This window comes from Polypterus senegalus, chromosome 11, assembly GCF_016835505.1.
Source record: "Polypterus senegalus isolate Bchr_013 chromosome 11, ASM1683550v1, whole genome shotgun sequence".
Lineage (NCBI taxonomy): Eukaryota > Metazoa > Chordata > Cladistia > Polypteriformes > Polypteridae > Polypterus > Polypterus senegalus.
Window position 1 is genome coordinate 115,776,766 of NC_053164.1, and position 14,241 is coordinate 115,791,006.

Consider the following 14,241-nt stretch of genomic DNA (forward strand, 5'->3'; position numbering starts at 1 on the left):
TGTCATTTGTAGTCATGTATAATTTAACTTAATATTCAGAGCAAGAAAATTAAGTTTTGTAATATTATGATTATAAAATAGAACAATTTTCCCATTTTATCCAGTGGTTAATGTGAGTTTATTTTTATACAAGGTCTCTCCAGAATTTTGGTATAGTGAAATTCTCAGAATCAATTATTGTCTCTAAAGTCAGTTTTTAATTTAAAGGTATCACCCTGTGCAACTCCATCTGCAGCCGAGTACTTTATTTTATAATAAGCAGACCTCACAGGACATTTAGATTTTAAAAACTGGGTGTTCTGAAGACTGATGCCGTTGATTCAGACAGCACTGACTCATCTTCCATTAAGATATAGCCAAATGTAGGTACAAACAAATGTGCTGATGATGCCACTCTATCAGGCTAAATCAGCTAATGACAAGAATACTTGAAAGCTGACAAAGTGGTGTTGTGACATAAAACCCTTCCTGAAAAATAACAAGGAAGCTAATGTGACATTAGGAAGATATAGTCGGTGTTAGTGTGAGCAACAGTGGAAACAATCAGCTGCTATGCACTGCTCGCTTGACACATGTTGGACAAGAATGCTTGAAAACAAAACACTAAAATTCTGCTGGGAAAGGTGCCAGATTACCTCATCATACTGGGGCGAGCAAGGAAATGTATGATGAGAAGCCGAATCTTATTCACAAGCTCTGCAGCAAGGAAGGTGCCCTGGCTGGTGACATGACTGTTTGGTTTGGTGACACAATCACAGAACAACAACAACAATTACATTTATTTCTATAGCACATTTTCATATAAAAGATGTAGCTCAAAGTGCTTTATAATATGTCAAAATAAAAATTATATACAAAAAATATATTATATATGTAAATTATATAAGAATAATAATGCATAAATATTATGCAAAAAATAAATCATGCTCTTACAAAAGATACTGTATAAGATGAAGAAAAATAGAGTCCTTAAATATAGAATTGTTTTTTTAAGTCTATAAATTACAGTTCGACGATAAGGTCAGTTAACCAGAGTCGAGAGAAAGAAAAAAAAAAAAAAAACTAGGGAAAAAAACTAAATCTATAGGGGTTCAGGGCCAAAAGACCACCCAGCCCCCAATAGGCATTTTACCTAACATAAATGTTCTTAAGTAGTTATTTATTATAGGATTTGTCTTAGAAGAGTCACTACAGTGGGTCTTGTAGCAGGTTGGGATATCCACTTTCATTTAAACATTACAGGCAGAAGAACCAGAAAAGAAAACAGGGAAAAGTAGAGATGAATATTGAATGCAGATTCATTGAAGAGTATGATAATTATGTGCATATCTAGTTTATTAGGGGTAGAAATAAAATATAGCTGAGAAAAGGCCAAATTAAAAAAGTGTGTTTTTAGGATTTTTTAAAGTGATCCACGATGTTAGCCTGGTGTACAAAGTATCTTTATCAGTGAAGTATTCCAGCAAAAGGCTGCCACACCACTTCTTTTATGTTTATCCCTTGGAATAAGAAGTAGACCACCATTAGACAGACAGATAGAACTTTACTTGTCTCCAGGTTGAAATGTGGCTTTTTACAAAATCACTTTAAATAAATAAATACAAAAATACATAGCTAAGTAAGTACAGTAAGTAGGTAAGAAAGTAAATGAATGAATACACACACACACACACAGAGACTTTAGTCTGAACACACACTGGAATGACTACAAAGGAAGAAAATTCAAAAGAAAGAAAAGTTCTGACTTGGTCGGCCACAGTCCCAGTAAGGCATTATGCAGACATATTGCTGTTGGTATAAAGGAGCTCCAGGAGCATTTCTTGACACTGAAGGTTGCTGAATAATTCATTGGTTGAAAGTACTCAGTGTTAGTGTGTCAGAGAGAGGATGCATAGCATTGTTCATAATGGCACTCAGTTTTATTTAAATTCTCTTCTTTGTGATGTGAAGTAATGTTACCAACCCAGCACACCACAGCATAGAAAATCTTACTGGCCATCACAGAGTTAGAGAAGATGTGAAGGATGTCATTTCCCAGAGTCTGCTCTGCCCTAACTTAAATAGTTCATTTAAATAGTCATTAATGCAGACCCCCATGTTCTTGAAGGGATGGACCACCTCTACATCCACTCCTCAAACAGTGACCAGACATTGAGGCCCTTTGGTGCAGCGAAAGTCAATAATCAGTTCCTTGGTTTTGTTGATGTTAAGATGTAGACAATCCTCTTTGCACCAAGAAACAAACTTTTGCACCTGACCCCCACAAGTACCCCATAAGTATAGAATCATCTGAGAATTTCTGCAAGTGACATGACCTGGTGTTATATTTATAGTTGGAGGTGTAGAAAGTGAAGAGAAAAGGAGACAGGACTGTTGGTGCTTCAATGTTGCTCACATCCGTATCAGGAACATGTTAGGAGATCTAAGTTTACAACTTAGAATGTAGGGGAACAGACACTCGAAAATATAGTAAGGAGCAAGATTATTTAAAGCTTTATGTATATACCATTAGTAATATTCTAAAGTCAATTCTAAAGGAATTTTTATCTTAGTTTATCTTTTAACAAACGTAATGATGCTTGAAAAACGTGCTCAAATTTTCTTTTTTTGGTTAAGATTCTTGCTGTTGAATTCTGAACTAACTGCAATCAATTGATGTCTTTCTTAGGTACAAAAGTTAGATGTGCATACAATAATCTAACAGACTAAAAACAAAATTGTGAATTAATTTCTCATCATCTTGCAAAGTTATTTGCAACGTTCCTTAAATGGAAAACTGCAGTTATGGTAATATGTGATTTAAACTTTAGGACAGAGTTCATGATTAAACCTAAATTCTTTATTCCACCTTAACTTTTAATTATAAGGATTCAAGTTTATTTTGAACCCCCATTATTTCCATATTTACTGACAACAAAACTTTCAGCTTTTTCCATATATAGCGTGAGGAAGTTATTACTGATCCATTCAGATACACAAGACAGACATCAGGTAAGACAGCCCAAAGTGTCAGGGTCAAAAAGGCCATTTAGAGAATTGTGATATGTGTACATAAACTGTAGAATGTGAACGCCATTCAGCAGAAAACATGTACTGTACACTAAATGCTGTCAAAAATAATTGTGTTATAATTTATTTAAAAAAACACAGGTGAAAACAGTTCTCACCTTTATGATCAGTTAGAGCGCAGCAAAAGCTGGACCAACTTTTTAAAAACAGATTTTTAAGTTTTTCCACTCGATCAGAGTCATGAATACTCAAGTTCCTTATTTTTTGACTGCTGTCCTTTTTGCGGTGGAACATTTGAAATGTAATAGTCTTTTGCAAGACATGCTTTTTTATTACATTATTTTCCTATACACTAAGGAAAGATGTTATCCATTTCCCTTTTGTTATATTATTGTATTAACAACAAAGGAACACAGGTAAGTTTTTCCCGTGTGTTTTTTACACATACAGCAAATAAATCCTACATGTGACCTTTGCTCTTTTTTCCAGCCTTGCCAATATGATTACATATATTTAATATTACTTAAAATAATATAATATTGCGGGTGCCAGCAATGGGCACGAAACACCCCTGGAAAGGGTACCAACACACTGCAGGGCCCACTCATGTGCAAAACATAGCTCTGTTTTTCTAGAACATAGTTTATCTTTTAAACTAGCAAAGCTTATAAAATAACTTAAGCCCCTTATTGTTTATGAGATCCTAAAGATGAATACATTTTAACCTGATTGCATAAGGATATGCTAGATAAAACAAAAACACAAAGCGGCTTGTATTAAAGTGGACGGTGAGATTTGTTTTCTTCTCTCAGAGAAAGGAAGCAATTAAAATGCTGCTATAGACCTTCCTAAAAGCAATAAATTTAAATGGAAGCATATTGACTAAAATCAGGCGAAATTCTTTGATCTGGCAGGCAATACCATATGCCTTCAAAATAAAACATGACAGAAAATGATTACATCTAGGTTGATTTCATCATTTAAGTATATCATTTCTGAAAACAAATTTTAGGATTTTAATTATTTATGATTTGAATCATGATTGAATATGGACACTCCATCCTCCCTGACGTCAATCATTTTCGTGTCTACAATTGGGTTGGACATACTGTGGCACCAAACCTGAGACTATCATAGGCATTAACAACCTTTATTCTCATAAAGCGATATGTGTTGTGAAAAGCTGAGTGTATGACTGTTAACACTTGGACGACTTGGTTTCATATTTCAGTACATTATTCAGCACATTATGATATACTGTATAATTGAATATTGTATTATCTTCTATTCTGTGTACTGTAGTGCACATTGCATATTGTATTGTATGGATACACAACTTGGATTCCCTTGTTTAGTTAAAGAAGCCCTCTGTTCCTTTCCTCTTTTAAATAAAATCCTAATATTCTTGTTACAAATAAAACTATATTTTGCAGAATAATAAAAATAGTCAATGAGACACATACAGTACCTGTTAGCAAGTTACCTTTGAGACCAAAGTGACAGACACAGAGCTTACTCAGAACACTTAGTCTTTTAGGTAATATGTTAGTGCTTAAAAAGAAAAGATAGTGGTCATTTTAATCTGCAGAATCCCAGTCTGTGCCAGTCTGCTGCTCCGTCGTCACCTCTGCAGACATTTAAATGTTGCAACTACCAAGATCTCCATCCCATCCACACCCGTTTTTCCTAAATGAGCTGCATCTGGGTTGTTGGACCTAAACACAGCAGCTAACAAGAAAGACCAAACTTAATATTAAAGAGACAAGCAATAAATAACACTTAAAAGGAAGACCAGGGTAATACAGTATTAAAGAGAAAATAACACTTAAATATTAACAGTAAGGAATAAACAGTGGGAAATATATATAATGAATAAAAAAAGATCATCACAGTACAGTGACTGCTTACAGTTAAGCAAGAATACAGTAGCTGTGGTTGGGGAAAAGAAAGCAATCACCAAAGAAATAGTGAGAAAAAAGTGGCAATTTCAGGAGATTTGCAGCACTAGCTCGCTGTGTATGCTACCTTTTAATGTTGCAGAGCAGGAAACCTGGTCATTTGCAAAAACAATCCATTTGCTTTCAACAAGATTTATTAACGATTGCACACCATAAGTCAGTTTAATAATGGTTGGAAGGCTGGACAGCGCTTTTGAAGAGATTGCAGTGGGTCACTGGATGGAAATTCTGCTCGCCTGACTTTTCTGAACTGTAGCTGTCTCTAGTGTGCTGCGTGTGTTTCTGCTAACGGCTAGCCCCGCCTTTTAATAGAAATCATGCAGATTTCAATGGATTCGCGCTGGCTCTCCCACTCTTTGCTCTATTGATACCCGGATGGATATTGACTCCGTGCCAACAGGGTAACTACTTTATTTTCATATAGGCGCGGACGGATAGCAGCCACATCACTTACCGTGAAGAACAGGACCTCGTCACCGCTGTTTAAATTAAAACGTATTCTTCCACTTCTTTTTTGTGTGCGTGTGTGCACAACAGAAGTCAGTTTTCTTTTGTTCTATTTTTAACAATTTAAACCTCTTTATGTCCCTCCGTTAGTCAGGTTCTTGTACTTTCTTATTTAAGGAGTGATCAACACAAAGAGCACTTGGCGTGGACAAAACATTTACGTGTATGCATAAAATATTTTTTTAAGTTGAATTATGTGTTGTCTGCAGATCTGACCTCACCTATTAAGGGACGTCACAGTAAACTGCGGGGTTGAAATTAACCCCGTGTGCGCTAAAACGCAACGAGCGTGCTGCCCGTAAAAAGAGAAGCGGTGCTTTTGGAGACTTCACTAATATGTAAAAGAAACGAGTTTACGAAAACAAACAAATAACCCTAAGGAAATAAACGGGGAGGGAACCCCTAGATCAGTCTAAAAGAAACTTATCATTGCGAAAAAAGTGTTGCAGACGTAACTGTCCAAACGAAACGGTGCAAAAGGCAATGGAAAGATTTATCTAAGTTATGCAAAGTAAGTCATTGAAGTTTTACCGTTAGCGATCAAGAAGTATAAGTCTATAAACACATTTATTTTAATTCTGTTACTGCACAACACATATATTATAGCTAGTCAATTTCATAGTTGATTGTTTCATTTTCCTTTTAAAAGGTATTTTTATCACATTTATTTTTGTACGATGTGTTCATGAGACCCTAGAACTGTACTAGTGATTATAAATAAATGAGAAGTATTTAGTAACTCAATAGACAGGCTGTTGCTTCATCCTGTCTTCGTTACTGCTTTTCTGGTGGAATAGGGTTCGGCTCACGGTGGATTAAGAGGGTCTGATGGTAGATGGACGTTTCTTTACTAAGCATTTGTGTGGTATTCAGCGTTGTGTAATGTGACTGATTTAATATAAATTGAGACGAACAGTGAAAAGTTTGTACCTCCATATCTATCTATCTATCTATCTATCTATCTATCTATCTATCTATCTATCTATCTATCTATCTATCTATCTATCTATCTATCTGAGTTAGGACTGGGCACACTTCTTTCGACTAGAGTTTCGATTTTGACATGGTTTGAAGGTTTTGTACAAAACTTTTACGCTTTTGTTCAACTGAACATTAAACCTTTAAAAATTATGTAACCTTTTCAAAAGCAGGCGCACTTACAGGCAGACGTCTCTTCCTAAAAGATTGCAAATAACACCAAAACACACTACGGATTATCAGTAAATCTAGAATTAGTTAGAATATGTTTATCGGACGCATACGAGTGTTTCTCACGGAGAATGAATGAGAGACGTATGCGCAACTTTTTGTAAGTTTTTTTTTTCCCCTTTGATTCTTCTTTCCAAAGTTTTCGTCCACCGTGGTTCTGTAGTCGATTATGGTAACGTGTGTGGAACGCCATTTAAGTAAAATCGTTTTATTTTAGCCTGTGCTTAAGATTGTGTTGTTTTGCGATTCTAATAATATTGATTTCCCTCTCAATGCATAACTGGACGTGAAGGGGTTAAAGAGTTCAAGATTGTCGAAGATTATGGTTCAGACGTCAGAGAGTAAAAAAGAAGACAGTCGGACAGAGAGACACACGTAAAAAAATAAATAATATGTAAAAAACAGAGATCTCCGTCCGGTATTTTAATGCGGCTAACGGAATAGCAGGTGAAGACGGATTAATCGCATGGAGCCCCGTCTCCGTAATATCTGCTTTTGAGCTAAAAAAAAGCAGGCTGCGGATCTTTTTTTTTTTAATTTGCACATTTAATTTATTTCCTTCGCCCTTTTTGTATTTTCTTTTAATTTGACAGAGCGGAAGATGGCAGCAAACATGTACAGGGTTGGAGGTGGGTAAGTTTGAAGGCTCCCAAAAGTGAAAAAAAGACTGAGCAAGGAAGGTGTGTGGAGTGGGCGATTTTGCGCCGTGGATACAAACGGAATGTTTTATTGTGGTGTCTGAATTGCTTTTGGAAAAAAAAATGTTCAGCAATGAGCATGCATTCGCGAACATAGCGAACTTTGTTGAGACAAAAAGGAGGCCATTTCACTTTTTTCAAACACCCTTAAGTACAGTGACAGGCGATGCTTAATGTACGGAAAATAAAAAGTGCCCCAGAAGTGCGTTTTCTCCTTTTCTTCCCCTCAGTCGGTCGCTCGCTCTCTGTCCTCCGCGCTCTCCTTGGAAGAAGCCATTTGTGTAACACAATGGCATTATTATCAGCACACTGCGCGGCGTAGGCATCCTGGCACAGGAGTGAGCAGACGACAAGGAGTTATTTTCAAACAGGGGTTATTTTTAGACATTTCGCCCCAACGGCATACTTTTTATAGAATTTGATGCACGCGGGACGTGGATTTAAAGAAAACTGAAAATGCCAACGTGCCATTAAAATTAGATCAACAATGCATAATTGTCGATTTTTTTTCTTTTACATACGTTGGTCCTGTAATCTCGTTGGAAGGTGAGTCGATGGAGCAGGCGTGAAGTGAACGTGCCTTGGCTGGATAGAGTGGAGCGCAGCGATGCTCTTACCGCCGTGTCGGGCTGCGTGCATTTGAGGGTTACTGTTATATAACTAGTGCTTGAGAGCTGCTGCTGCGCGGCGGGGAGCGTGAGTACTAGCGAGAGGAGGGGGTGGCGGGTGAAAGGCTGCTTCAGTTCAGTTTAGGTGGACTTGTAATTCACACCACCGCTTTAACGTAGGTCTGGAGGATAAGTTCAAGGCAGCGTGCAGGGGGGTGGGCCGGGTGCAGGGGCACGCGAGCGCGGCGCATATTTATTTACAGACAGACTCCTGCCGAGCACTAAAATGAAGGCGTTGTGCAGTGTAATGTCGATATGGCGGAACACACACCGGCTAGTCAGTTCTTATGAATGAAAAATGTGACGATGTTGAACGCCCTCCTCCCTTCACTGTAGTCTTTTCGCATATGCACGCCACCCACAGTAAGGGAAGCGTGCGGGCCGACTGTACAACCGTGCGTGTGTGCTCGAGAATGTGCGAGCAGTTTAAGTGCTTATTGATGTTTTGAAAAAAAAACGTAATTGAAAACAATTTTTGAATTGAGCAAAGTATTAGGGAACAGGACTCATATCAGCTGCTGGCATTGGTTTGCGAACAATCTTTGGGCTTATTACGGCTTATGCTTTAGTAAAATGTTGTGCTACTTGATCGATGTTCACAAGGAAGAAAATGTTTCTGCTTACACACACACACATTTAAGAAAGGGATTACCACACGTTTACAAGTCGTTGTCGGCTGTACTTAAATTATATAGCAAAATCCGAGTTGCGAACGGTTGACGACGGCGTTAGCAGCCATAAATTAGCACATTGTTATTGTAAATTCTGGTATCCATAATGCATTTGATCCTAATACAAATGCGGGAGCTAAAATAACCACACCACAATAAAGACAGATCGATCGATCGTGCACTAGACTTGCTTGCATTTTTGTCGTCATCTAACAAATTACGAGCCTTCTCTTTATTAATATCTACTGCATATCTTTATATCTCGGTGTATACGCTCAGTGTAATATTTGCATATATACTATGCGGTACGCGGGGATGTTCCCAGTCTTGTCTCGTAGAAAAGCGCCCCCATTGACAAAACACGACCAGCAGGACAACATCCAGAATGGCAAGAGCGCGCTTAGTTTATTTCATTTGACGATAAGCTGATCATTTGTCACGAGGCATACTTACAGACACACTGTGACTCTCCTAGTATTTACATAGTGCCGCCGTTTAGGCTAATCAATGTCAGTCTGATTGGTATCGGCAAATAACATGTTAGGTTTATCGGTGTACCCAAATTCAATGTAATGTGTGTAGTTTGTGCAGTTTGACAAACACGGCCAATAGGACAACACCCAGAATGGCAAGAGGTACTTAGTTTAATTAATTTGCTGATAAGCTGATTATTTGTCATGATGATCATTTGTCATTAAGCACATGCAGAACAAACACTTGCAGACACACTGTGACCCTCCTAGCATTTACAGAATGCCTCCATTTAGCATAATCTTCATAATCAATCTGAGTGGTATCGGCACATTAGTCACTGTCGATTAGTTTATCGGTGTACCCAAATACTAAGTAATGTGTGTAGTATGTGCAGTTTGACTGAAAGATAACAATGCATCATCCTGTTCCTTGTTTGCTGTTTCAAAGAAGCAGTCTGATTCCTGCTTCAGCAGTTTTTGGATGGTTGTGGAAAGTTGATCATCTAGATCTAATGTTTTTCAGTGTTTTGGATAATTAGTATTCTTAGAATCATAAAGATTAAATATTTAAGGAAATACAAGTCAGCATTGCATTCAGTGACTTTCGTGGCTAGAGTTGTTTACTGTATTCATAACATAATGACTTGGTTTGCTGAAGGTAAATTATTTGCTTAGCATTATCTATTTAGAAACTGGTGTGGTCTGAATTTATGGTGCCGCCCCTCCTCCAAAATAATTTAAAAAACTCTACTTAATTAATTAGGTAATGCAAAATAATAATGAAATAAATTTGTTTATTTGCATAATGTGCCTGGTGTCAGTGAAACATCCATTAAAAATTTGTTCTGAGTTGTATTTGTTTAATTTCTTTGCGAATACCTATATTTATTTAGTGAAAGGCAGTTGCCAAATGAGATTGTATGTAAGTCATTGATCCTTTGGCAAGCAGGTGACCTGAGGCTGCACTTTAATTGGTTACTTTCACATTTTTCCAGACACGACCCTCTCTGCGCCCCCACATTTACTGGCCACAAATTAGTATTGTTTTAGGATTTTTTTTTAATCTAATGTGATTGGACAGTCATCAACGCACCCTTTCATGTTCATGTCAATGGTTCACAGTTCACACCTGCCATTAGCGTAACTACAGATGAGCGAGCACAACTTTATGGGGATGGCGAATTCAAGTGGAACTACAGAAATCAAAGAAAATTAGGTTATTTCTTTAAGGATACACCCCACCATAAATTGCTCAATTTAAGAAAAAAGAAGATAAAGGAGCTTGGACCTGACATAAGAATTCAGCAGCAGGCAAGTGATCGAGGACCAGCTTACGTACAGACTTTTTCATGCTGTTGTTATGACAAACTGAGTTGGCTAACTAAATGTAGTGTAAGTAATGCATTTTTTGCTTTCCCTGTTTGCTGTTTCAAAGTGTCAGTACTGAAGCCTTGTGGACAATGATGGAGGTATGAGACCTAAAATATGTTTCTAAAAAATGCAAGCAGCATGAAAGTGGCATCAGTCATCTTGGAGGATAGGTCTACCTGGTGCAAAAGCAGCTCCACGATCACCATGTTAGAGTACTTCAAACGTGTCTCCTGGCTGCTAGAGTCCATCTGCCCTGGGTATGTGGTCAGCCGCAAGCCTCACAGGGCTGGTGGATAGTGTGCATATTAGTTGCCCCGAGCAAGAGGGATGGGCAAAGGGGCAAGGCTGCTTGGAGATGCCACCAAAGTGGTCACTAAAGTGATGTATCTGCATATGCTAATCTCAGATCTGCATCTTTACTGGCTTCTTTGGTAGTCCCACCCCTTCAAGCAGTTGAGCATGTGTGTGAGATAGAATGTGTTTGTGGTTAGTAAAATAGTGGTGTGGCTTGTGATGATTTTGGTTACAAAAAGCATGCTACTTCAGAAAAGAAGGTTGGGAAACACTGCAGACAATAGTCTATTTTTTTTGGCAGGCTTAGGGAAATGACTCAGTTTAATCAGAAGGTAATTGAGAAATTACTGTGCAGGGAAATATAGGTCTCCTGATCGTAAAGGCAGAATAAGATTTAGGTTGGACTTGTCCTGTGGATGTAGTACAAGACACATTGTGGAATGAGTTGTGTTTTTTAAGATTTTGGGGTCTGTGGAAATTACAGTGTGAATTTGCACCCTGGTGAGTTAAGCCTGGCAAACCTACGTAGGACTTGGTAGACTGGCAGCAAGTGTAGAGTAAAATTAGGATAGGAATGACTATGTGGGTGTGGTAAAAGATAAACTGGAAAATATCAGAGGACTAGATTTTGTATGATGTGGATTTCTGGAATACTGTGGAAATGGCCAATTAGAACTGGGCACTCTATTAGCAGAATAAGATTTGGATTGGACTTAAGATATGGATGTGTTATAGGGCAGATGGAAGTCCATGTTATTGGAAGATTAAGGAGGTGGGGGTGCGGGCACTATGGTGTGGGTTTTGGCAGGTTGGGAACTGGGAAAGGTCGCAGAGAATTGGGCAATTTAGAGACAAGTGTGGTATAAAATTTGGGTTGCAGATGCATCTGTTCCTTTCCACATCAATAGGGCAAATTATGGGAAGAATAACAGGACTATGGATGTCACAGACTGAAATTTTGGACCACAGTAGAAATGGGAAAGCTGGCATCAGATTGGGCAGCATGATGGAAAAGGTGTAATACATTTTAACCTGGATTTGTCCTATGGGTCTGGTACTGGACAGGCCAAGATGTACATTGACACTATGATGAGGAGTACGCGACCATGTGGAATGACCAAATGGATAGATAGATATGAAAGGCACTATATATTAAATAGATGTTAACAGGAGCATATAATAGATAGACAGATAGATATATGTGAAATGCACAGTATGATAGATAAGTGCTGCTTCAATTTGTCCCTCCAAACATTGCTCCCTCACCCATTTTTTTTTCACCAGCTGCCACTGGGCCTGAGGATTTTTCCTGTGTGCTCAGCAGCAACTATAGGACATTGCACCTCAAGTGTTTTGTCATGGGGCTCATCTTTACTACAGTACATTCTATTCATCATTTTTCTGTCTCATCTAATGTAGTTTGTAGTCTAAGACTGTAGTCCTCATTTTGTTTGTCATCGCATGTTGTACTGAAGCAACAGCAAATTTTCTTCTTCAGTAGCACCTTGTCTAGAGTATTGCTGTCTGTCCGTGTGGTCTTTATGCTTTTATCACCTTTTCCCTCTTTTTGTCAAAGATATCTTCTTGACATACTAGATCCTGTCAAGTTATTATTTCTGACAGTATCATTCATGTTCTGTTTTCCAAACTATTTTTTAAGTGAAGCGCAGTGCTTTAAAATTATATAATATAATGTTTTTATTGAAGGTGAAGCAGTGTTCCTGTACACACAGTGAAATTCTTACTTGCATGCCTTATGCATCATTGAAATAGATACTGCCAGAATAATAAAATTTGAGCCTAAGCAATGAAATGCATGCAAGAGAGTGTTACCATGAAACAGAAAAATAAATAAGTCACCAGAACTATTTAATAATGTGTATTTGTCAAATATATTCTGATTATTTTAAGTAATGCATAATTATGACACTCCGAAATGAAATGTTTCTTTAATATCCTTCCAACGCCTGATTTTATTGTTTTTTTTTATATATATCTAGATATATATTTATATATATTTCTACTGATTTCTTTTTTCTTTCTGGGGAGTGCATGTGTTTATATGAGGGACATTCAAAAAGTTTCTGCACTTTTATATTTTCTTTGGAAGGCGGGAGAAGTAGTAATTGGTCATTAAAAAGTTGGTACGACACTGGGATAATTGCATTGCAAACGAAGGTGACTATTTAGAAAAGTGATGTAATTTGTTTTTGAAATTCTTAATAAACAGAGTTAAAAAATCCTGAAACTTTTTGAATGTCCCTTGTACATCAGGACTCCCATAAGAGTGAAATTTAGCAAGATACAGAGTTAAAATAATATCCAGTATGTAACTGCTTTAGAAAGCTTTCAATATTGCACACTTCATCCAAGTGTGAAGTGTACATGTATGCTAATCATCCTTAGCAGTGGCATGCATGTTCATATTTAAAGTTTGTTTTTCTTGTTTTTGAATAATAAAAATACTAATATCTCTTAAATGGATATTTTGAAATATTTAGATCTGTCCTGTAAGCACATCTCAAGTTGTCGCAAAGCGCAGTCTTTGTTTATTGGCGTAAGACTGTGATTTTTTGTAATATCTTTCCTTGCATTTGACACTGGCTTTCCATCCTGAATTGATTTTTGCAACATACCCTGTCCTGCCAGCATATGGTCCATGACCTTGAATTGGATTACGTAATTTTGAGAAAGTTACAGAATGTATTTTAACTTACCTCATATCTGGTTTAGGGCATCTAGCGCATAAAGATAAGGCATCCGATGAGATATTTTGAAACTTTAATTTCTTTGTAGGGGATATGCTTTTCTATATAAAGTATTTGCCCGTGGTAAGTTTTATAGTTGGTAAAAAGTCTTTTCCTGAATCATTTCTGTAGTTTTAAGAAGTTTTCAGTACATCATACAAGTCAAATATTGGATTAAACGTGACTGAATCTTTAAAGAATACTCAAACTTTTAGCATAGCAGAAATCTTTTGAATGAAGCAATTGTAGCCTGGCAGAGATCTGTTTTTTCTGTTGTGCTGCTGTTTCTTTAAATGCTATTTTGGGTATGCAGTGCATGCAAATAAATATGGGGAAGAGCCTTCCAAGATAAAACAGCTGAGGTTTAACTGATTACGTGAAACTTACAATCAAGGTTTCTACTGTCTCTCAGAATATGGAATGAGTGTAGAAAGTATTTTAAGATAGAGAAGCTTTTATCTGTGGCACCCCTGCATGAGGACCACCCTCTCAAATGTAAGCAGTTTTTAATGTCTGGAACACTTTCGGGATTAAATCACTTAGAGAACTGTACATAGACAACGTCTTTGCATCCTACGAACAATTACACTAAAAATGTAACTTTTCAGCAACACATTTCTTTCACTACCTTCAAAT

General features: G+C 37.3%; 1 protein-coding gene across 2 annotated transcripts in view; it reads left to right on the forward strand.

Moving 5' to 3' along the window:
• The first annotated feature begins 6,955 nt into the window (after positions 1-6,955).
• LOC120539470 (metastasis-associated protein MTA1-like) overlaps positions 6,956-14,241 on the forward strand; it is a 335,861-nt gene continuing 328,575 nt past the window's right edge. The window contains exon 1 of one of the 2 annotated variants that reach the window (XM_039769548.1): positions 6,956-7,312. In XM_039769548.1, coding sequence (XP_039625482.1) covers positions 7,285-7,312 — 28 coding nt within the window. In that variant the 5' untranslated portion in view covers positions 6,956-7,284. The remainder of the gene's footprint in view (positions 7,313-14,241) is intronic. The other variant, XM_039769549.1, reaches the window with a different exon arrangement.